This window comes from Pseudomyrmex gracilis, unplaced genomic scaffold, assembly GCF_002006095.1.
Source record: "Pseudomyrmex gracilis isolate BER0280 unplaced genomic scaffold, ASM200609v1 scaffold_64, whole genome shotgun sequence".
In the NCBI taxonomy this organism is placed as follows: Eukaryota; Metazoa; Arthropoda; class Insecta; order Hymenoptera; family Formicidae; genus Pseudomyrmex; species Pseudomyrmex gracilis.
The window spans coordinates 41,484-66,588 of NW_018020648.1; the positions used below are offsets into that span (position 1 = coordinate 41,484).

At 33.3% G+C, this 25,105-nt stretch overlaps 5 protein-coding genes across 6 annotated transcripts; all 5 read right to left on the reverse strand.

Annotated features, from left to right (window-relative positions):
* Positions 1-54: 54 nt before the first annotated feature.
* On the reverse strand, positions 55-6,545 carry LOC109854384 (hexose transporter 2-like). Its single transcript, XM_020427428.1, has 8 exons — positions 6,482-6,545; positions 5,005-5,273; positions 4,433-4,857; positions 3,601-4,225; positions 2,612-2,618; positions 1,927-2,198; positions 1,062-1,483; positions 55-833 (listed from the first exon to the last, which is right to left on the reverse strand). Exons 1-8 carry the CDS (start codon positions 6,510-6,512, stop codon positions 215-217), a joined length of 2,670 nt encoding a protein of 889 aa, XP_020283017.1. The 5' UTR covers positions 6,513-6,545; the 3' UTR covers positions 55-214.
* Positions 6,546-7,742: 1,197 nt separating this feature from the next.
* On the reverse strand, positions 7,743-10,785 carry LOC109854392 (facilitated trehalose transporter Tret1-like). The gene is made up of 4 exons (XM_020427440.1): positions 10,740-10,785; positions 10,089-10,360; positions 9,107-9,531; positions 7,743-8,834 (listed from the first exon to the last, which is right to left on the reverse strand). Exons 1-4 carry the CDS (start codon positions 10,768-10,770, stop codon positions 8,207-8,209), a joined length of 1,356 nt encoding a protein of 451 aa, XP_020283029.1. The 5' UTR covers positions 10,771-10,785; the 3' UTR covers positions 7,743-8,206.
* Positions 10,786-11,107: 322 nt separating this feature from the next.
* On the reverse strand, positions 11,108-13,379 carry LOC109854399 (facilitated trehalose transporter Tret1-like). The gene is made up of 4 exons (XM_020427450.1): positions 13,195-13,379; positions 12,678-12,949; positions 12,113-12,537; positions 11,108-11,832 (listed from the first exon to the last, which is right to left on the reverse strand). Exons 1-4 carry the CDS (start codon positions 13,223-13,225, stop codon positions 11,205-11,207), a joined length of 1,356 nt encoding a protein of 451 aa, XP_020283039.1. The 5' UTR covers positions 13,226-13,379; the 3' UTR covers positions 11,108-11,204.
* A 571-nt stretch (positions 13,380-13,950) lies between these two features.
* LOC109854400 (facilitated trehalose transporter Tret1-like) lies at positions 13,951-17,253 on the reverse strand. The gene is made up of 4 exons (XM_020427451.1): positions 17,007-17,253; positions 15,995-16,266; positions 15,231-15,655; positions 13,951-15,031 (listed from the first exon to the last, which is right to left on the reverse strand). Exons 1-4 carry the CDS (start codon positions 17,035-17,037, stop codon positions 14,407-14,409), a joined length of 1,353 nt encoding a protein of 450 aa, XP_020283040.1. The 5' UTR covers positions 17,038-17,253; the 3' UTR covers positions 13,951-14,406.
* Positions 17,254-19,306: 2,053 nt separating this feature from the next.
* On the reverse strand, positions 19,307-24,192 carry LOC109854395 (ubiquitin carboxyl-terminal hydrolase 35). Of its 2 annotated transcripts, XM_020427447.1 has the most exons (4): positions 24,113-24,192; positions 21,876-23,304; positions 21,470-21,696; positions 19,307-21,313 (listed from the first exon to the last, which is right to left on the reverse strand). In XM_020427447.1, coding segments are annotated over exons 1-4 (2,595 nt in total). In that variant the 5' UTR covers positions 24,114-24,192; the 3' UTR covers positions 19,307-20,375. The 2 variants fall into 2 exon arrangements, with proteins under 2 accessions (XP_020283036.1, XP_020283035.1); XM_020427446.1 differs by lacking the exon at positions 24,113-24,192 and having other exon boundaries at positions 21,876-23,865.
* Between the last annotated feature and the right edge of the window lie 913 nt (positions 24,193-25,105).

The following is a 25,105-nucleotide window of genomic DNA, read 5'->3' on the forward strand; positions in this document are numbered from 1 at the left end:
AGATAAACATTAAGCTTTTCTATTTCAGCTTTTTTCGGTTTTATTGTAAATATATATTGTAAAAAAAGTTTTACTTTATTATGGCACAGATTATATTTCAGGTGAGATATGAGCTTCGTATGGAATGAATTATGTTTATGTTTCTTTTGATCTCTCATGAATGTATGAAAAAGTAACCATAAATGTTTTCTCTTTAAACATTTCTTCACTTTTTCTATGATTTTACAAACTTCTTCTGTATTTCCTCCAGAGTCTTGCCTTTGGTTTCGGGTAAGTAAAGAAAAGTAAATAAAGCACCAAGAAAACCGCACACGCAGTATATCCACATTGGTGCGTGGAGGCCGATACTATATGCTAACGACGCATGTATTTTTGCCATGACAAAAGCGATCACAGTAGTTGTTACTAAGACCATCATGCCACCAAATGCTTTTACGTTCATGGGGAATATTTCGCCACTTAAAGTAGGCAGTAGAGGAGTGAGACCTAGACTGGACATAACTATGTACAAGAGTACACCAATAGCGGGCAACCATGCAAACTCGCTGGTGTCCACGTGATAATATTGCAGAGTGAAATATGTTGCGACCAGACCGATCGTGCACGCCACACCGATGCAAGAAATTATCATCAGTGATTTCCTGCCGAAACGATCGGTAACGAACATGCAAGTGATTGCGGAGATCATTTGCATGACGCCTAATATTATAGTAAGGTATTTGCCTTCCAGATTGGTACGCGCCTCATTGAAGATTATTTCACTATATGACAATATAGGAAAAACACCGACTGCTTGTTGAATTATACTGAGGAACATCATAATCGTTAGAACTCTGTAAAAATAAAACAAATTATTTGCTTCTCGATTGAAAGATTTATTCTCTCGACTATTCGTAAATATTTTCTAATGTTTTTCATAAATTTTATTTTATTATTATTATTATCTTTTAATGCATCTGAAATTAAGTTTTTTTATTTCCCGATATATGTTTAACAATAACTAATAATTGAACATGTTTTGCCATTAACTTATAATAATTAAAAATACTTAAATATCTTACCTGCGATTACTAGGTATGAGAAGATCTCGAAAACTAGATTTGTTAGCTAAATCTGATTTTACGGATTGCTCGATACTCTCTGCCTCTTTGTAAACATCTTTTGTACCTCGCAATTGAACGAGAGAATCTATAGCTTTCTGGTGTGCGTTCTTTCTTATCAAATAATACGGAGATTCTGGTACCCATATAAAAGTGATCACAAACAGACACGGAAACGTCAAAGACACAAAGGCGAGATTTTTCACTGAGAGAAACGGACCTATTATGTACTGTATAGTTATACCGACGGATGCAGCAAATCCTACCATGGTTGTCAAGGTACCGCGGATCTTTGAAGGCGAAATTTCGCCTACATATATCGGCGTACTAGTATAAGCGAGGCCCACGCCTATTCCGGATATGAATCTCGATATGTACAGTTCCTGAAAAACCCGAATAAAAAATAGAAAAACAAAGAAATCGAAAGCATTAAATATTATTTGTAATTTAATAACAATCTTACTGAAAATAAAAGCTTAAGAAACGTTTTTACATTTACGCAATACTTGTATCATCTCGTATGACTTTGTTTTTGTTTTTGTAAAATATAAGAACGTGGATACTATATCCAGTACAGAGAAGTGCGGTTCCAAGGGAAACATTTCCCGGAAATTTCTCTTTTTATTGCTCCTACTACCGGCGCGCAGTAGTAGGAGCAATAAAATTTTTCCTTCGGTCTCCGCAGTGGCCCGAGAGATCGAAGAAAAACGGCGCGCGGTAGTAGGAGCACCCGAAGAAGAAATTTTCGAGAAATACTTCCCCTGGAACCGCACGATATGGTGCACACTTCTCTGTTTACCTATCGATATAAAAGTTTTAAACTTACCCATGGTGACGTCGCAAAAATTATCATTAACCAGCCAATTAAAGATGGTACAGCTGCAAATAAAATGGTTTTTTTTCTGCCAATGATATTCACAATAAGTGCACAGATAATTGCACCTATGGGTGCACCGAGCATGAATAGAGCTGCTATCCAGGAAGCTTCGTCGTAAGTCAAATGCACAGGATAATCAGCGTCCTTGTCATTTATTAGTTTAGGCAACATTGGCGATGGCCAGCCGTAAAATTGACCGACTGACAGCATACCAAGATTTCCTTATAAAACAATTTTATAATAAAAATTTTTCTAATTTTACGATACAAGTTATACTTGTTATAAAAGTAAAAAAAAAAATACTTTGTACATTATATAGCAAATTTTTTTTTAAATTTTTTTAGAAACACTTATATGTTATTTTCTTAAGAAGAAAGAAATAATACATAAATAAATAAAAAAATAATACAAAATGCTCTTAAGATAATAAGTAGAACCATACCTGCCAAAGCAGCGAAGTACACTTGTTTCATCGTTTTTTACCAATCGTGTCTGCGTGCAAACGATAAATAAGCAGTTTACCTAGGAGAATAACATTGATAGCTGCTTATCTACCACATCTAAATCTTAATTGTAATGTAGATAATGACATCTTATCAGTTGATGATGACATTGCACCATTTTGATATTGTACTTTTTATCTAATTACATAATTTTTAATTATTTTTATCAGTTTTGAGACAAATATAATATAACTTGCGAATGAATACATGGTGTGCAATAGATTCGGAAAATAAAGCAATTCACATTTAGAATCGATAAACATTTATCGTCAATCGTATCGCAACAACTACTTGTCTTGTTATTAATTTTTTTATAGAAATTTTCTACATTACAAAACAATCGCAACTAATAATTGTTTTTGATAAAAATGTTGAGTAAAAGAAGAATTGATAAATATCATTATTATGACTCGCGCGCGTGATCATTATCTATATACATATGTATGTGTGTCAACACAATTTCACATATGAGTTCTGTAATAAAAAGAATAGAATTATATATATATGAATGTTGTGTTTGTTTATTTTTTTATTTATTACTGAGTTTTGAGAACACATTAAAAGCAGTATAATTATATATTTATGCATATATTATTTCATAAATATAAAAAATTTATATAAAACTTTATTCTTCTTTAGAATATAATGTTATTATAAAGAATAAAAACACAATACTTTTTTACAAGTGTTAGGGAGCTATAAAAATTATGTTCTTTATAAAATATATATAATTTTATTTTATACCATCTATATTATGTATAAAGAAAATTATCTAGCTTAATTTAAAATAAAACTTTCCGCACAACACATTTTGTTATTTAATCTGTATATTACTTGATGATTCGCGGGATAAGAATAACAACAAAGAGCACACACGAGTAACACTCAATACAATATAAATAATTGTTAAACGCGCAAAAACTCGAGTAGCACTCAATACAATATAAATAATTGTTAAACACGCAAAAATTCTACATCTATTTCTCTATCTTCTCTATCTTTGCACATATAGCATCCTCGCTTATTCTCCAGCTCTCTCGTGACATTCGACTTTATCTTGAAATAATATTTTTATTTCAACAGCACAAAAATAAAAAAAATATATTCAAATAATTCTTCATTTTTTCGATGATTTTTTAAACTTTTCCTGTATCTGCTGCAGAGTCTTGCCTTTAGTTTCAGGTAAGTAAAAATAAGTAAATAATGCACCAAGAAAACCGGACGCGCAAAATATCCACAATGGTACATACGTGCCAATATTATCAGCTAATACCGCATATAGTTTTATTACGATGAAAGAAGTTAGAGTAGCTACCAGCAAAGACAACATACCGCCTAAAGCCTTTACGTTCATGGGATACACTTCGCCACTCAGAATGGGTAGTACAGGAGCAAGACCCACGCTGTTCATGATAAAGTACATAATTAAACCTATAGCGGATAACCACGTGAATTCGCTAGTATTCACGCGATAGTGTTGGAGGGTAAAATATATTGCGACTATGGCGATTGTACATGCCGCACCGATACAAGAAATTATCAGAAGCAACTTTCTGCCATAACGATCGGTGATGAACATGCAGATGCCTGCACAAATTAATTGTACGCCACCTATTATTATGGTCAAATATTTACCATCCAAATCGGTTTTTGCTTCATCGAAGAGTGTTTGGGCGTACTGCATTATAGCCATAAAACCGGTCGTATGTTGAAATATGCTAAGGCATACTACAATTGTTACAGCTCTGTAAAGTGACAGATGATTTTTGATAAAATACATAAAAAACGAAATTTCTATTGACTTAGTGTTTTAATACAATTTGGAATCAAATATATTTGTATTACTTGAAACACCGCGTGTAAATATAGATAGAAATTATTAATACAATAATTCATATATAATTAGTATATAATAAACGTTATCAGTCAACATTTTTTTTTCGATATCTCACCTGCGATTACTTGTTATGAACAAAAGATCTCGAAAATTGGATTTATTAGCTAAATCTGCTTTTACAGACCGCTCGATACTTTCTGCCTCTTCGTAAACGTCTTTTGTACCTCTCAATTGAATGAGAGAATTTATGGCTTTCTGCTTTTCGTTGATTTGCATCAAGTGATACGGAGATTCCGGTAGCCAAATAAGAGCGATCAGAAACAAGCACGGAGTTATCAAAGAAACGAGAGCGAGATTTTTCACTGAGAGAAACGGGCCTATCGTATATTGCAAAAGAGTGCCCAAACTTGAAGCTACTGTAAATATGGCTAACAAGTAACCACGAATTTCCGACGGCGAAATTTCGCCCACGTACATTGGCGCAGTTGTAAAAACGAGGCCCGTACCACATCCGGATATAAGTCTCGATATGTACAGCTGCTGCAAATCAAATAAAGAATAAAACAATAAATCTCGCAAAATGGTTTTACTTCCGCAATATTTGTATCATCTGATTTGTATTTTTGTTTTTTTTTTTGCTCTTGTAAAAAGTACTGCGTATCTACCGATATAAGAGTTTTAATTTACCCATGAGGACGTTGCAAAGATTATTATCACCCAGCTGATTATTAATGGTATAGCTGCAACTAACATAGTCTTTTTTCTGCCTATGATATTCACGATAAGTGCACAGATAATTGCACCTATGGGTGTACCAAGCATAATAAGAGATGCTATCCAAGAAGCTTCATCCGAAGTCAAATGCACAGGATATTCAGTATCATTTTGTCTTAATTTAGGTAATGTCGGCGATGCCCAACCAAAAAATTGACCGCCCGACAGTACTCCAATGTTAGCTGTAAAACATTGTCTTAATAAATAGTGTTCTCTCTCTCTCTCTCTCTCTCTAATAATAGCAAAATTATCTCTCTCGTATAAATCTTTTTTTATAATGAAGAAAAAAATAATTTGTACATATGTGAAGATTTTTTTTAAAGAGATTACGAGTTATTTACTGGTCAAATGTAAAACTTTAATTAATAAAATTAATTTATAATTTGTTTTACAAACTTTATGTAGAAATTTTATTACTTAAAATATATATGAAATAATATAATACAAAATTATAACTTGACATATATATCTTCAAGAATATAAAAGAAATACAGTGAAACTCCGTTTATATGTACTCCAGGTATATAAACGGATTTTTGTGCAATGCCTGGACTCTAGCTGAGCTCTTATTATCTGAACAATTGCTGGTAGTTCAGATAATAGGAGTTCAGCTAGAGTTCAGGAGTGGACGACCTGCGACGCTCAGTTGTTGATCGCCGAGCGTTGCATAATGTCTAAAATGTAAACATTAACGATACATATGTTGTGCAAAACACTTTTCTATTCAAAATTAATCTCACTTCTACGCTTTAGTCTCAAAGTAAAAGTTGAAAACTTACGACGTATCTCACGACGAACATAGATTTTGATAGTTCAAACCGTAAGAAACGAACTGTACTTAGTTTTTCTAATAAAAACAATATACTAAAAAGATTGAAAAACTGGTGAGAGTGCTACTTCTTTATAAAATGTTATAAAATGAAACCAATTGAATTTATATAATTTGAATGTCTACTCCTATTATCTGAACACCGTCGATAGTTCAGATAATAAGAGCGGGCGACGCTCGTACGGTAGATGATGAGAGAAGTAGGTGAGCTCTTATTATATGAACTACCCGGTTATGTGAACTCCTTGTCTTCTTTCCGGTTCATATAAATGGAGTTTTTTTATTGTGTTTGAATTCTGTTATTGCTTTACGAAGAAGCTTTGCGCTTATTTATATTACATTTTGTTTAGATTAATTTGTTTCACTGGAGAAGGTCCTAACCCATGGACCGAAACGTCTGTTGTGTTTTTTAATAAAAAAACTGCTTTTCATACACTAACACCTTGTACTTACTGCTCGTTTCGGCCCTTTGATTTATTATTTTTTGACAATTTCACGAGCAAATTACGGATTTATATAAATGGAGTTCTACTGTATATGTGTATAGACATACGTACTTACCTACAACAGCAGCGGGGTAAACTTTCTTCATTTTGTTATCAATCACTTCACCGTGTTGAACGTTAAATAAGCAGCTTAGAAATCAAAGTTGATATTATATATACCAAAACATATCTATCTCAATGTAGATAATAGCGTCTTATCAGCAATGTACCCTGACATCTTATTGTGAAACACTGATAATTTAATATTAATCCTGAATAATGTGTTAGACTATATTTAAAGTTTCTGAAATATATATGCAATAAATATATAATTAAAGAAATATATATAATTACATATACATAGTAAAAATAATTTTTATTAAAATAAAGTATTATACATTTTTCTTTTTAATATATATTTCGCTACGTTAGAATGCTGTTTACTAGTTAGAAGTTAGGACACTTTATTTGTCAATTTTTATCAGAAAATTAATGTAAATATTTTTTTATTCAAGTAAATATTTTTTTTCTCAAAATAGAACTCCAGTAATTTCAAGCGCATCTTCTTAAAGTTCGAAATTATTTTTTTCCCCTTCTAGTTAGCAACTGACTGATAACAAAAGACGAAAGATATATGGTTCTCTTTGTTTTATGGCCGTTTCCACCATCTTCGATTAACTTAATCTATCGATTATTCCAATTGGAGTCGATCAATCATATTGGTTGATTGACTGAAATGACCAATCGCGGTTGACTTGAAATGAGCAATCGATCGATTAAATTAATCGAAGATGGTGGAAACGGGCATTAGACTTTTAGAATGGAAAACGTATTAGCTCGCCTATAAAGAAAAAATCGAAGTTGTAATGCTCGAAATTACTGGAGTTCTACTGTATAAAATAATATATCTTAATAAAATATTTACTCTGTAATAAGTAGCTAATTTTCATATAAACAAAGACGAAAAAAATAATTCGTATAATATTTTTTAATTTAAATTTATTATTACTAAAATACATACACACAGTGTTGCACAAAAGTTATTTCTTGATTTAATAATTTTTGATTAAGTAATTGACAATGTAATTAATAAAATAAAGTTATATTCACGCACAAAAATTGATTTTCATATAACTCACACAAAAGTTTATATAACTTCTATTAAATGTTTATTAAACGTCACAAAGATTTATAAACATCCATTAGATGGACGTTATGTTTTCCTGTATGGAAATATTGATATATGTATATTGTTTGTTTTTATTTATAAAATCAATATAAATACTAGAATAACAAATATATGCATAGATATATGTAGTGTGTGGATTCTTCCAATTAAGCAATTAAAATTATATACTAAACAATTGAATTTGCACAACTAAACACATTAGCCATATTAGCAAAGTACACTTTCTTCATCTTTTCTAAAATAAATACTTCTGTGTGCGTGAAATATGAAATGAGCAATTTACAAAGTAAATAATTGTTGGTTGAAGTTATTGAGATATTTTAGATTGAAATTGTCAACTTTATTTTATATTTATATTATTATATTTTGATTTTTAAATACATGTATAAAAATACTCTTACGAGCTCTATTTGCGAGCAAATACTAAATTGCTCGTAAAGAACCGCGATTATCTTTATTTGAGAAATAAAACCATTTCTTTAATATAAAGAAAGCGGTTCGTTAGGAATAAAATGTATAATATATAATACATAAATGAATAATGTATAATACAATTTGTTGAATGTTCTTCATTAAAAGATCGCGACGTAACTTCTTTTCTGATCTATTTTCTCACTTCTTCGGCAGTTTATTCAACTTTTCCTGTATCTGTTCCAAAGTCTTACCCTTGGTTTCGGGTACGTAGAAAAAAATATACAAAGAGGCGAGAAAACTGCTCGCAGTAAATATCCAAAATGATACGTACGTGCCAATGTTGTCAGCGAAAACTGCATATAACTTTGTTATAAGAAAAGCAGTAATATTAGCTACACTTAGTGACAACATAATACCAAGAGCTTTCACATTCATTGGATAAATCTCGCCGCTTATGGTAGATGGTAAAGGAGCCAGACCTACGCTATACATGATTATATACATAAATATACCAATAGCAGGTAACCACTCCAGCACGCTGGTGTCCACGTCGTAACATTGCAGAGTGAAATACGTCGCGACCATGGCGGTCGAGCACGCTGAACCAATAGAAGAAATTATCAGGAGCAACTTTCTACCGCAACGATCGGTGATGAACATGCAGACAATTGTACAGATTAATTGTACGGTACCTAGTATCATGGTCAAATATTTATCCTCCAGATTGGTGTTTGCTTTATTGAAGATTGTTTCGGCATATTGCAATATAGCATGTATGCCACTCATTTGTTGAAATATAGATAGACATACTTTTATTCTTAATGCTCTAAAAAATTAACAGATGTATTAATAAAAACATTTTGTGCCCCAAATGACAAAAAATTCTGATATTCTAAGAAATTTTTATGATTTCTTTTCAACAATAAAGAAAAAATATTACAAAAAAAACAAATAAGAACAGTTATAAAAACAGTTTATTTAAACAAGTTTTAGAACCAAATGTTTGCAGTGACAGGCAGATAAGAAAAATTAATTTGTGTACACTTCACTAAATCAATCAAATCATCGTTAGCAGACGATAAACCTTGAATATTTTACCTGCAATTACTCGGCACAAATAAAAGTTCCCGAAAACCCGAGTTTTTGACGAAATCTGCTTTTATGGATTCTTCGATACGATCTGCCTCTTTGTAAACATCTTCTTTACCTCTTAATTGAACGAGAGACTTTATGGTTCTCTTCTTATCGTTGCGTAACATTAGATAATATGGCGATTCTGGCACCCAGAGAAAAACTGCTATAAACAAACATGGGCTCACCAGAGACACGAGAGCAAGAGTTTTCACTGAGAGAAATGGGCCTATCGTGTACTCGATGACAATGCCCATGTTTACAGCGACCGTCAGCATGGATATCAAGTTACCACGAATTTTTGGCGGCGAGATTTCGCCCAGGTACATCGGCGTGACCGTATAAGCAATGCCCAAGGCCAGACCGGATATAATTCTCGATAGATACAGCATCTAAAGATCAAATAAGAAATAAAAAACATTATGGTATAAAAAAATATATCTCTAACATTACTACATGTCTTAATATATCATACACTTTTATAATGTCTCGTCACACACGTAAGTATGTCTTGACACTTACTTAGGTGTAATATATGTATTCAAGATACTTGATATTAATATTAATTAATAAAAGAAAGAGAAAAAAAAGAAAGAGAGAGAGAGAGAGAGAGTACGAAATAAGAATGTCCTGAAGATTCTTAAAAATAAAAATTTAAGTAAAATTGAAAGCAAAATTGTTGTATAAGAATATTGTTTTATAAAAATATTATATAAAACTTAATTACATCACTAAAAAAAAGAAATATAAAGTATCAATATACAACTATACTTCGTACTGATATAATTTATTAAAAGAAGAATAAAAGTGATTTACATTTATGATATTAATAACATAATAACATCAAAATAAAAATCATTTATAATCTCAAGATTTGCACTATGATACGTATTTCTATGAGAAAATACCATGTGTGTGCCTATCAAAAAATATAAAAAGTTTAAATTACCCACGGTGACGTTGCAAAGATTATTATTAACCAGCCAATTATTGATGGTACAGCTGCGAACAACATGGTGTTTTTTCGTCCAAGAGTATTCACAACTAATGCACATATAATGCTGCCAAAAGTTGTACCGAGCGTAAGTAAAGCTGCTATCCAAGAAGCTTCATCGAAAGTCAAATGCACGGGATATTCAGCATCCTTGTCTTGTATCAGTTTCGGTAATGTAGGCGATGCCCAACCAAAAAATTGGCCGACCGATAGCATGCCAATATTACCTTACAAAATAAAACGTCTTATTAAAAATTGCTTCATATTAGTACAAATATCTCTTTTTAGACATATAAACAAAATTAACAAATCTAAAATATGTGTAAATTTTATTTAAAAAATTTCGTTTCCAATTGATATAAAAATTTGTTTTACGTGAATTAACGTGAAATAAAAATTTATTTACATACATATATAATATATAATATATGTTATATATTTATTTACATATAATTTTTTTATTTTAATATATAATTGTTGATATTATATAAATGTTATATATTCACACACACACATGTTATATAAATATATTCTTAATATATTTATCATATGTAACATAACTAATATATTTATATATATAACTAATATAAATATATTCGTACATACCTGCTATAGCAGCGAGATATACTTTCTTCATTTTTTTTTCAATACAATCAATCACCGTGTGCAAACACTAAATGAGCAAATTCAACAGAAAAAGATGCGATAGAATCTGTCTAGATGTGTTTTAGATAATGTCACGTTATCAGTTATATTGAGATATTTTTTTATTATTTAGACAATCAGGTGTAATTACAACATATACATAAAATACTCGTAACAAGTGCGATAATTTTTACAAGTGACAATATTTATCAATTTTTGCGCGAATGATGAACACTATAAGGAAAAATGATTTGCTGGAACATTTTTATCGTATTTCAAGTTAAAATAATTTTAAAGATAAATATATATTAAGTATAAGTTACTCGATTTCTCAAATATATACAAATACAAATATATACAAATACAAATCTACTTTTGTATCAAATTATATATTAATATGTACAATTCTTACTTAAAGCTACTTTCTCACTTCTTCGGCGGTTTGTTCAACTTTTCCTGTATCTGCTGCAGAGTTTTACCTTTAGTTTCAGGTAAGTACAAAAAGACAAATAAAGCGGCAAGGAAACCGTTCACGGAGAATATCCAAAATGGCACGTGTACGCCGAAGGTTTCGGCAAAAACCGAGTATAATATTGTCACGAGAAAGGCAACAATATTGGCTACTGCCATCGCCAGCGTAATACCGAAGGCCTTTATATTCATGGAAAACAGCTCGCCGCTTAAAGTAGATAGTAGTGGAGCCAGACCCAAATTATACATGATTATGTACATGAATACACCAATGACGGGTAACCATACTAGATTACTGGTATCTATGTCGTAGTGTTGCAGAGTGAAATACACCGCGACTATGGCGGTCGAGCACGCTGAACCAACGGAAGAAATGATCAGAAGCAACTTTCTGCCGCAACAATCAGTGAAGAACATGCAAATGATCGTGCAGCTCACTTGTAAGGCGCCCAATATCATGGTCAAATATTTGCTTTCCAGATTGCTATTAGTCATATCGAAGATTGTTTCAGCGTATTGCATTATGGCCTGAATGCCGGTCATTTGTTGAAGCGTGTTCAGACATAACTTAATTAACAAAGCTCTGAAATGTGAGAAAACATATTGATAAAGTGTTTTACTTACTAGGATATTTTTTTGACATTAAAAAAAATGTGTTTTATTATTATTTTGACATTAAAGATTTACTACAAATATACTGTGATAATATTTAAAGATGTTATTCAATACAGACATTCTTATAATTAATAAAAAACACGCGAATTTCTTAATCGATATACAGATAAGAACTTGTTTTTTAGAATTTGTGTGAGAAATGTACGTATTAAAAGGAACGATCGATTAAAAGTAGATATCAATCTTACCTGCGATTACCCGGCACAAATAGAATCTCTCGAAAACCAAATTTGTTAGCTAAATCTGTTTTTACGGATCTCTCGATACTCTCTGCCTCCTTATATACATCTTCTTTACCTCTCAATAATACGAGAGATTTTATAGCTTTCTGTTTATTGTCACGTCGCATTAATTGGTACGGTGATTCCGGTACCCAAATAAAAGTGATTATAAACAGGCACGGACCTGTCAGTGACACGAGAGCGAGATTTTTCACTGAGAGAAACGGGCCTATCACGTATTCGATGACAGTGCCTAGTTTTGCAGCAACCGTCAACATGGATGACAAATTACCACGAATGTTTGGCGGCGAAATTTCGCCCAAGTACATCGGCGTGGCCGAATAAGCAATACCCGAAGCTATTCCAGACAAACATCTCGATAAATAAAGTTCCTGAAAAAAAAAGAAGAAAATATAAATGATAAGAAGAATTTCGCGCATTAAAGGTATTCAAGATTTTTTTCAAGATTTTATCTCTTTTGGTAGTAAATATTAAAATGTTTTGCCGAATGTGTGTAAAAATTTTGATCTACCATTGGCGATGTCGCATAAGCTATAAGCAGCCAGCTGATTATTGATGGTATAGCTGCAAATAACATAGTGTTTTTTCGACCAATAATATTCACGACTAATGCACACATAATGCAGCCAAGAACTCCAGCAAACATGAGTAAACCTGCTATCCAAGAAGCTTCCTCGACAGTTAAATGCACAGGATAGTCAGCATCCTTGTCTTGTATCAGTTTGGGTAAGGTTGGCGATGCCCAACCATAAAATTGGCCGATTGACAGCAGGCCAATGTTACCTTAAAAACATTCTGTTGTTAAAAGATCTATTTATATAAGTATACAAAAAATTATTTTTTTGTTATCAAAATAAAGATGTATTTACAAAGTTGTTCTCAATTCTAAGATCTAAAATATTTTAATGTATAGTGTATAATTGTATGTAAATGAGAAAATAAATAAATAAGTTAATTAATTGAATGTAAACAAAATAATAAAAGATAAATGTTTTGCGACATTTTTCTAAATAGAATTATCTACGTACCTGCTACAGCAGCGAAATATACTTTCTTCATCTTTTTCCATCCGATCAATTCCACGTGCGAACATTAAATGAGAAATCTCAAAAAAAATTCTTGTTAACGATAAAATCAAACTCGAATGATTGGCGATAGAATCTGTTTTAATGAAGCTGAGATAATATCATATGTTATCGCCTCTTTGTTTCAAACATTCCTAAATTTTGATAGTCATTTTTTAAACACACACACACACACACGCACAAAATACTCGAGATGTACAATATAAATAATCCACAACTTTCTTGCATGTAACCTATAATGACGTTTTTTATCAATTTCTATAATCACATACTTATCATGTAAAAGTCAACAATTTGAACGCGTCTTCGTAGATCCGATTGTGAGATATCAACTTTCCATAATATAATATTTTAGACGCACATGTTGGACGATTTTAAGAAAATTTGGTAAATGCATCGAGTTTTGAAGTATCTACATTTATTGTTTGAAAAGTTGTTTTACATAAATATGTGATACTTATGAATTTTATGCTATATATAAATAGTAAATATACGTATGCTGCAGTAACTTTTACTATAAAAGTTACATGTTTTTCCATTTCAGTTTTTCTCATTATACATTTATATAATAAATTTTATAAATATAATTAATTTTATAAATATATTTTATTAATTTTATAAATATAATTTTATAAATATATTTTATTAATTTTATAAATATAATTTTATAAATAATTTTTTCTCATTACAGATTACTTTAGATGAGAACATCTTATAAACATTAAAAAAACTGCAATTCTAAGCAAATGTATGAATAAATCGTAAAATTGTAAAATTATTTTGCACGGCGAGACAATCGTAAGGAATTACAATTTTCCGTACATTGTAATATTACATCAGCGTCTTTGTTGTATATCTATAATCTACTAATTGAATGATGAACTTTTTGTTAACCGTGAAATTTACAAAAAATCGCAAGGTATTTACGCGTGATCGTAAAACAAAAGTACGCACAGAATTGCAGTTGAGTTATTGCAAGTCTTACGAGAGCAAGCGAGTCTTACAATTTTACATAGAATTGCGGAATTTTTAAATAATTTTCTGAATCTAATCTGTTCCGATTTCAAGAATGTAAATTGTACTTGTAAGTCGCATATAATTATCACTTCAAGATCCGCATGTGAAAATGAAAATGTTCTTTCTTTACATACTCTCCTATTGCTTAGGCGGCATGTGCAATTTCTCCTGTATTTGCTCCAGCGTCTTTCCTTTAGTCTCCGGTACGTAAAAAAACGTAAATAATGCGGAGACGAAACTGGACGCGGAAAATATCCAAAACGGCACGTGTACGCCGATGTTTGCGGCTATAACCGCGTACGATTTTGTCACGATAAAGGCAATAATATTGCCCATTACTATTGGCATCATCAAACCTAAGGCTTTCACGTTTGTAGGAAACAGTTCACCGCCCATGGTGAACACTAGCGAGGCCAGACCCAGGCAATACATGACTATGTACATGAGTACACCGATGGCAGGTAGCCACGCGATTTTGCTAATATCCATATGATGTTGCAAAGTAAAATACGTCGCAACTATGGCGGTCGAGCAAGAGGCACCAATGGAAGAAACTATCAGCAACAATTTTCTGCCGCAGTAATCGGTAACAAACATGCAGATTATCGTACAGACTACTTGCACGACTCCCAATATCATCGTTAAATATTTACCTTCCAGACTGCCGTTTGCCTCGTCAAATATAATTTCAGCGTATTGCAACACGGCTTGACTACCGCTCATTTGTTGAAATATGCCCATGCATATCAAAGTTATCAGCGCTCTGTAAATTAAAACATTTCTCAATAAAAAAACTCCAGACTTAAAACTTATTTTTTTTTTTTTAACTATAAAAATAAAAAAATTTAATATCTACAACTTTTATTAGTTGCAGAGAAATTGTTTTTTTAATATTTCGCGTAATATGTATGTAATTATTGCGCAAATATGTAGATGGAACGTTAGAAAATTTCATTTCCTACCTGCGATTACCCGGCACAAGTAAAAGTTCTCGAAAACCAGCTTCATTAGCTAAATCTACTTTCACAAACTGCTCGATATCATCCGCTTCCTTGTAAACATCTTTCTCACCTCTCAATTGAACAAGAGATTGTATCGCTTTCTGCTTACCATTACGTCGCATCAACTGATACGGGGATTCCGGTACCCATATGAAAACAACTCCAAACAGACACGGAGCTGCTAGAGATATGAGGGCAAGAGTTTTCACGGATAGAAACGGGCCTATCATATATTCAAAGGTAGCGCCCAGTTTTGTAGCAACTGTCAGCATAGATATTAAGATACCACGGGTTTTCGGCGGTGAAATTTCACCCAGATACATCGGCGTGGCGGAATAAGCGATGCCTGCAGCAAATCCGGATATGAATCTCGATATGTATAACTCCTAGAAAAAACATAGATAAAAAGATAAAGAACTGAAAGGATAAAGAAGCAAAAACTGAATATTTTTTTCCGATTTCTGCAAAATGTTCTTATTTTTTTTAATTTTATGATAACGGAAATCTGAAGTTGGAATTTTTTTTCAACGATAATATTTGAATATTTTCAGATGACACAATCAAATCACATAATCAATCGATACCTTATCTTCCGGAAATATAAGCAGTTTCTAGCTTCAATGTAATTATATCTTATCTAAATCACGTGCTCTATAATTTTATCGCGTTAAAAATCCAAGTTTTACTTGTGCATATCTCTAACAATCAGTAAAAGTGTTCGTTACCCACGGCAATGTTGCAAAAGCTATCATCAACCAGCTAATTATTGATGGCACAGCTGCAAGTAACATGGTGTTTTTTCTGCCGATAGTATTTACAATAAAGGCAAATGTAATGGCACCTATAGTCGCACCGAGCATAAGTAAAGCTGCGACCCAAGAACCTTCGTCAGAAGTCAAATGCACGGGATACGTAGCATCCTTATTTTGTATCAAGACAGGTAAGGAAGGCGATGCCCAGCCGAAAAATTGGCCGATTGAGAGCATACCAAGATTTCCTTATAAAATATATAATACGTCTCAATAAACATAAAGTTATTTTTCTTTATACATATAGAAAAAATAATTTTATATAAAGATTTTATTTGCAAAAGATAGAATTGTATTAGATAAAAGTTATATACATGTTTTCATCAAATTACTTTAGAATCAACCAATCAAAAAAAAAAAAAAATATCTTAAACTTTATTATGTTAAAATATTTTTTTGCCAAAGTCACATTTTTTATATACAATATTAACAAAGTGACAGCAGTTAGAAAATCACAAAGAGTAAAAATACAAAGCGAAAAAAACTATTGACGTGTCATCTTTTAGGAACAAGTGATGAATTAATTAAAAATTTAACAGCATATACGGAACAAATATTCTTCTTTTTCTATAATATATCTTGGTTGAATCATAATTATATCAAAATATTTTATTTTTGTTGCCGTTGTAAAGCTTGAAATTTGGAGCAAACGTTGATTATCATTTGCCACAACACCACTAATATTAGGTTTTAAGGAATGATGAAAGAGACCCTGTTTTCCGAATAAATTATTTGTAAACAGTATTTGTAAACTTATGTATAAATATTTGTCTAAAGTTTTAAAAACATATTTCTAAATTTAACCTCAAAAACCAGACAATATTTTAGAATTCTAATATGTATATATATATACGTATGTGTCTCTGTGTGTGCGCGTGCATATAACACGTGAAAAAAAATCTAAATACAAGCAATTAAAATTGCATACCTGCCACAGCAGCGAGATATACCTTCTTCATCTTTTTCAACACAATCAATCCCGTGTGTAAACATTAAATGATTTCAAAGTGCGAAGATGATAATGGAATCTGTTTAGATGTGTTTTAGATAATGTCATCTTATCAGTTTTATTTAAATTGATTTACAATTTTATATGTGATGTTTACTTAAATGACGCGTGAGTTAAAAGAATTTTTACATAATTTTTATACACACATAATATACACACGCGCACGCACATGTGAGCGTAATATTATCTATCTGTAAATAATTACGCGAAGTCACGTGAAAAAAAGATATACGTATTAGACATATATATTTTATTAAAGAAATCACACACAAAGAAGCTCTCAAAGATAGATTAAAATCTTGTCTGTTGTATATCAAAAGCTCATATCCAAATGAATTATCAAGAATTTATCAGAATGAGAATCAAATTCCAATAAAAAATAAACAGCAGAGAATGATAGAACATAAATAATACAAATTATATCGTGATGGATTTTAATAGCAAATTTATTTTAGATAATACCAGAAGATTATATATAATAATATTCCATAGTGAAACATTGCACGCAATTAATACTAGTTGACATTGACAATAAATAAAACATTCCAAATATACTTTAATTATTTCAATATATTATTTAACATCAACCATATTTGCTAAAAGAGTAATAGTTTTAAGCTGTACAATACATATATATATGTGTATGTATACATATGTACACGTATACATATATAAGCTCGGATCATAAATCAAACTCAATCTTCTCTCCGCATATCCGCATTCAATGGACACCGAGCTAAACAAAAAGTTAATGTTAACTTGACGGAGAGTACAAAGGTATCACAGATCTCGAAGTGGTTTGAGTATACATATTGCACGCGCGCACGCAATATATCTATCATTAAAATATACTACTTTTTTTTATAATATCAGCAAATTGGTTTCTTTTTTTTTTTTTTTTTAATTTTGAATCGTGATATTTTTCCACGATTCTTATCGGAACATGGATATCAGTATACACGCGTCGTTCACCTGTTGTTTAAAAAAATAGACTCTTTGCTAAACGAAACAAAAGTATTACAATCTAGAGATGAAAACGAAAATTGCATCGGTAAATAAAAAGCTCAATCTGGCACATTCAGACGATCCTTATTAATCAGAAGATTCCTTTTACCGCAAGAAGACGCATACGTTATGTATTCAATATTATAAATACTTTTAAAATTTATAACTTACGTCTCTGTAAAGTATATTTATTAAAATAATTTATTAAAAGTAAACGCATAACAATCGTAATGGATTATAAATCGGATAGTTTGTTCCTTGTACTTATCAAATACTGTTTTGTTTGATCAAATAACTACACAACGCATATACAAAAGTCCACAGCCGATAAGTTGTATTTTTTATGTTTCTTAATATACTTTTCTTAACAACATTTTAGTCATTGTAACTTTACACACATACATACACCTAAACATTCCTCGATAAAACCATTTCAACAAAATTCTTCTGCAAACTTCATGACATAGCGTTATAAAATTTGTGAGTTTGCGCGAGTTATCGATTTGTGAGTTAAACACTAAATGTATGTGATGACAGATAATCTCTCTCCTCCATGGTGTAAGTATACTTACACCATGTCTCTTCTCATTACTGTATAACAACGTACTGTATTACTTAACTAAGCCGATTAGAGTTAATTGAAAAATCAAGAAGAATTTACTCTCTTTTGTCATTCATGTACAAAAGTTTGTTTCAATATTTTATTGAGATAGAAAACCATTTGCTTTTAAGAAACGTACAAATATTGAAAAAAGCTTTTCTATTTTTATGTCGATAGAATTTTGTGAAAAAATTTTAGTTTGTAAAAAAAAAAAGAGATAGAGTGCACTTGCAAGTTTAGCATATACATTTGAGAACTGCGCTTATAAAATAATAATATTATCAAAATAATTTAGAAATATGTTAGATTAATTAAAAAAGGTGCAAAATATTATATCTTGGTTGTTCGAAAAAAAAGAATCTTAAAGCTTCTTTTATCTCAATTTAAAATTAAATTTCAATGAAATACATTTGCCGTCTAAGATAAACAACTGTTTTATAAAAAAATGTAAGTATTTCTTTCAGACTTATATATGTCGCTAAATAAATATGTAGTACATATGAGACCGATGTAAGACCCGAGACAGCGAGCGCACTGTGTGAGCAAAATAAAAATTTTACTTAAATCGGAAATATCAAATCATACATCGCCGAGGTAAAATAAAAAGTTACACTTAAGAGAACATAATTTAATAGCAATTAACATGAAGTCTTATAAAAGTAATATAACGAGGATAAGGCTTACAAATGTTTCGAGTATACGTTACACTTTTCAGTAACGTTTTGTGTGTGCGTTTGTGTGTGTGTGTGCGTGTGCGTGCGTTTGTGTGTGTGTGTGTGTGTAAAGCACTAAATTTAAAACACATTGAACACAATGCAATATTAATAACTAAAACCGTTTTATGCGTAATACACTTTTTTCATGTACACTAACCGGAATTAACACTTTTGCACACATTTACTAGCTCTAGAATTACTACTCCGCAGTTTCAATCGGATGCTTTCTGTTTTGGAGTTCGAATCATTGTATTAGTAAGAGTAGTGCGCAAACGCTTGTGCATCCAATTAGAAGTACAATATCGTCCGATATGAGCTTCTATAGTGAATCGTCTTTTTTACTTTTTCTCCTGTTCCTGACACACTGCACAGGAGATAGTCTGCTATAAAATTGACAAGTTTACAACTCCATCTGATACTTTTGTTTATTATCTTATTTCCTGAATTTTCATCACAGGATAAAAATTTTAAATTTACATGGAGAGCATATTGAATATTTCTAGATCTAGCACATGTGAAAGCATCAATTGTCTCTGTACATGAACGTATCGTCTGTGATTATTAATAATACATTCATTTTTTTATACATTATATATATATATATACACATAAATTCGTCTTACATGAAATCTCGAATTCTGTTTTTATCTCGCGCTATTTTGTATATAGTTAGTGTAATCACCTTTTCCAATACTGTAACTATCGTCGAGTTACGGTAATGTGATGTGCAGTTCCTTCTTCGTAATAATATGTAAACAGGTAAAACTAACGTCAGTTCTCATAGAAAACTTTCCCATAGCAATATGATATGATGCAAAATCATACGACGCATCCTTTTGCGATTACGCGCAACCGTGTCGACATTTTATTTTAACTAACACACATAAAATATCAAGACACAAATGTAGAATATTCTTCAAGTGGCGATGGAACTTATGGATCTGTTCGCGTGATACATCCACTTGTTCAAAAAAGAAAGCGATTTGCTGGGACATCGATCGCACCCCGGCAGCTGCTAGGTGGTGGATTATCATCGTCAGAATTGTTATGTTGCTTCAGCGTTTTTGTCGGAAGTTGATTACGGTGCGACGAAATCGCTCGACGTCTTAGCTCCTCTATATAATCTGTGGTATCGTTTGCTATTAATTCTTGCAGTCGTTTGCTCAGTGTCGACAATTCGAGTTTATCGTCCTCGTAGATACCATCGTGGGCGCTTGATTTTTCATAAAACAATATGTAAGGCGTATCAGGAGGTTTCAAGTTTTTGAAATCCTCAAACGTGGTCTGAGTTACAAAACTGTCGTTGAATTTGTACCAATTTTGTTTAGAATCACAGGCATACGTAAAGTAGTGTCCGTAATCCATACTGTATCCCGAATGCACCACGGCGGCATACAGATTATATGTCTCGGCTACAGTACACGGTTCCACCGACACCGGCAACTGTATAGCATCGTTATATACCACTTTGTGTCGAAGTTTTGCCCTTAATCGAGTGTCAAAGTCGTATCGAAAATGTTTTAACGTCAGAATCAAATAAGCAGGTGCCTGCAGAATAGTAATGATCCTCTGAGCGTCGCACAATTTTGTACACTTGTCGCATCGATATTTATTCTCTCCCGTTAACTTCTCTGGTGTGAGATAATAGTTAATGAGATCCTGAACAGAGACTTCTTGATTCTCCTGTATCTCCTCGGGAAAGCACAACTGCAAGTCGCGAAATTTGTCCGTATTGCGAGAACTTGTATCACATTGTGTGCATTGGTAAGTGATTTGACACTCTCCGCCCAACACTCTATGAACAAGGGATGTGTATGTACTTGTTTCTTCACCTCCTACAGATTGTATACCGCTGTCAGTTGAATCCGAATGAGAATCGCTGAGTCGTTGTCCTAGCTCTTCCCCTGTTTACACACAAATTTAAGACATTACGATCAAAAATATATACAATTAAATATAATATTTATTATATATATATAAATAAAAGAATTAGAAACATTTCACACGCAAGAATGTACGCGCGATATTTCTTAGTTGTAATCAAAATTTGCACTTATTACCTCGTGTAAAATCAGCCAGTGACTGTGTTTTTCGTTGCAACGCTAAGCCTTCCGTTAAGTCTTCCTCAGTTGTCCAACGTTTAATAATACCTTTTTCTGGCTCCATTGATAATGTCACATCATCTTCCTGCTTTTCACTTTTACATTTAAGAGTAGACACATTGTCATTTCCCCCGCAGTTAGTATTAGCAGATTTTTCTTGCTCATGCAAAAGATCAAGGAGATGACTATAAAAAACAAATTTATTAATTGCAATTAAGAGTTTGTGTATAAAAAATATAAACATAGATAAATTGTATTATTTGAATAATTAGTGATATATAAATGAATGTTTTTGTGAAAAGATAACAGAGATTTTAAATCACACTTATAAAAGCTTTTAAGACAGGGGAAGCAATATACTAACCAAAGAAATTCTGAGCTATCCTGCTGTTGTCCAGGTAAAAAATATGTAGGTCTTGATGCTTGTAACACCTCGGTGGGTGCCAAGCATATTCTCTTGGAATATAATAATAATGCAAATAAATTTTGAAGCTTTTCTAACAAGGGTGTTCTCCCTGTTTCTGGACGATAAGTCAATACTTCTTGACAAAATTGTCGAGTCATCAATAAAGCTTGTAACACACTGTTCATATAACATGTATTACCAAGATTAGACAGACCAACTTTTCCAGATAATGGTCTTTCTGGTTCTAAAACTGGTTCATATTCTTTAGTTTCATCTATCCATACCGGTTCCTTATAAATTTCCCTAACATTTTGTGGTCTTGGCAACATAGGAAAAGTATAATTTTCCATAGTTCCACATATTGATGATACACATGAAAATCTTTTGTTGTACACTTTCATAATATCAACTAAATTTTGTATGCAATCTTTGCTGGATTCTGAATCTTCTTGCATCAGATCTTTTATCAACTTTAGAATTCTTTTAGCTATATTCTGAACAACAGACACCGAGCTTTGTCTCTTTAAAATGTAAAATATAATATTGGAAGCATTTTGACGAATTACAGGTACCATCAATACACTGCACATTAATGTTAATATGTCCACCGAGGATTCTGTAAGTTCGAGAAGAGTGCAGTACTTGCGTTGTTTTTCCAATCCTCGTATAAACTCCATTATCCAAACACTCAGACGATCACCTGTCCACTTAGGAAGCCAATTACACAAAACTTTCAAAGCCTGTACCAATTCGCGATCCGAATCCGTTTGAGATAAAATCCAGTCGACCGCCTGTGGAATAACAGACGATTCTACCAGCTGCAATATAGCAGCTAGTCCCGGACCTGGTTCAGGTTTTCTGTTGGTATCCGATATGATGTTGTACAAAGTCTGAAGACAAGTAAACATCAAACTGTCGCGTTCTCCGTTTTTTGTGTTCGAGCAGAGTATTTTGAGAAAATTCTGAATCTTGGTGGTATTGTCGTAGAACTCTTGAATTTTTTTCGAGTCCAACGGCATTTGAAAAGAAGACAGGCTTGTGACTATCGCCTCGCAGAGTTTCGTGTAATTCGCCGACCTAGGCAAATACACTCTGTGATCCGTCAAAATATTCAAAATTTCGGTCAGCTGTGACATGTCCCGAATATCCGTATTCTGAAGCAGCGTAGCGACATCGTTCGAAATCGGATTGGTGTTGAAACGTTTTTCTTCTATGTACGGTGACATCCACGCCATGATTTTCGGCACTTCGGACACGTTTATCACCTGATTCCTCAAAATGCTTCTAAGTATGTCCTCGCAATCGATCAGCCGGGTGAGCTCACGATTGTCTTGCAGATTCTGCAACATCGTCCATCCGTCGTTGACAGCCGCGTCGTTTCCAGACACTATTAATTTCAAACATCGTTCGATATCGTGTCTCAACATGTGTTCGGTACCCATTCTGTCAGTCGATCGCGCACAAATTTCGTCTTTAAATTTTATCCTAAGTTTAGAACAATTTAAAACGACAAAAGTCCACCCGTTAACCTTGAAAGCCTGACGATGAGTTTCCGCGGAAAAAATCAACACGCTTTCATGGTGATAAGAACGAAGAAAAAAGGATGGAGGATTGGTTGGTTTGGTGCTCTTTTGGCTCAGTAGACCTATAAAGCTAGTCCATACGCCATTCTATGTCTTTTTGATAACAGGTTTAAAACCGTGGATTGGGTTCCTGACGCCAAGCCACGGAGTTGTGCATTTGTTTAAATTAAAGATAATAATAAAGAAAGTGGTGTAAAACACCGACAATTGTCCAAAAATATTCACTGCGCACATCCAACCGATATGGCTGATGCAATCCAACTTCAGTATAAAAAAAAAGGATGGAGGAAGTTGCAGTGTCATAAATCACATGTTACTCGAGATAATCGCATGGATGCGCGAAGAGACATCGGAAGACGGTCGTGTGCCGTGAATTCTCACAACACACACTTCGGCGGCGTGTGCGAGTTTTGAAGGATCTATAAATTTCCAAGATAAAAAACTCTATATAAATTTACTATGAATCAACCAATCAACACGTTCCGATTGGTAATCTGAGCACCGGCACAGCGCTGTGAATCATTTCGATATCTCGCTCGTTAAATTAAAATTAATTCTTTCGATTTGTGAATTCTTTTATTATTTGTTTCAAATCTTAAAAAAATTACTCACTAATTAGAATCAATCGAGCCGGGAATTTGTATGATTTTCACACGCTCTCGCAATACGATCGGCGCCGTGGGAGAGTCCCCGGTGGTGAAATAAATTTTCTAGATACACGACGATTTGTTACGTTGGCAATGCCGTGGTTTCGAGTTCGAGCTCGTTCGTCGGACACGGAGCGCGAGAAGAACGGCCAAGAATAGCAAAGAGCACGCGAGTCTAGCTGTTCCGTAAATGAGTGCCTGGCAGAGGAGGTGTTCGACTGAACGCGACCGAACCTGCGACCGCTCCCTCCGTTAGCCCGTCACGGCGAGATTGGCAATAACAGTCGGGACGGGAACGCGATTCGCTTTCATATATGGAACAGACTCGCGGGAAACGCCTGTTTCACGTGCCGAATCGCGCGTAGTTAAAAACGCGCGGTTGTGAATGCGTTGTGGTGTGGTGTGGTGCCGCGTGTGTGTTCTGCCGTATATCGTGCGTGTATATAGTGCAGTCCGTCGTGTAAGAGCGAGGTGGAAGAGCGCACGAAGAGAATCGCGGCGGTGAAGAACGAAGAAAAGAGAGAGAGAAAGAGAGATAGACGAGGATAGCGGGTGGGAACGAGAGAGATAGTCGAACGGGCGAGTGAGAGCGAGTGAATGAGTGAGTGACCGTACGAGTGTGTGTCATCGTCGCCGTCCGTCGTGTCGTCGTTCGCCGTCGCCGTTTGTCGTCGTCATCGTCTTCATCGTCGTCTTCATCGTCGTCGTCGTCTACGTTCTGTGGTTGAGATCGCGTTCGTTTGCATGTGTGCGCGGCCGCGCGCGTGTGCCAAACCAAGAAGAAGGAAAGAAGCCCGCGACAAGACGAGTGATTATAGGAGCTGCTCGTCCCCGCCGCTGTCCTGCCCGTCCGTTTGAGAGAAGGAGAAGCGACGAGCGCTGTCGTGAGCGCGTCGTGCTTTTTTCTCTCCGTCGCCCGCTACCGCCGCCGCCGCTGCCGCCGACGCCGACGCCGCCG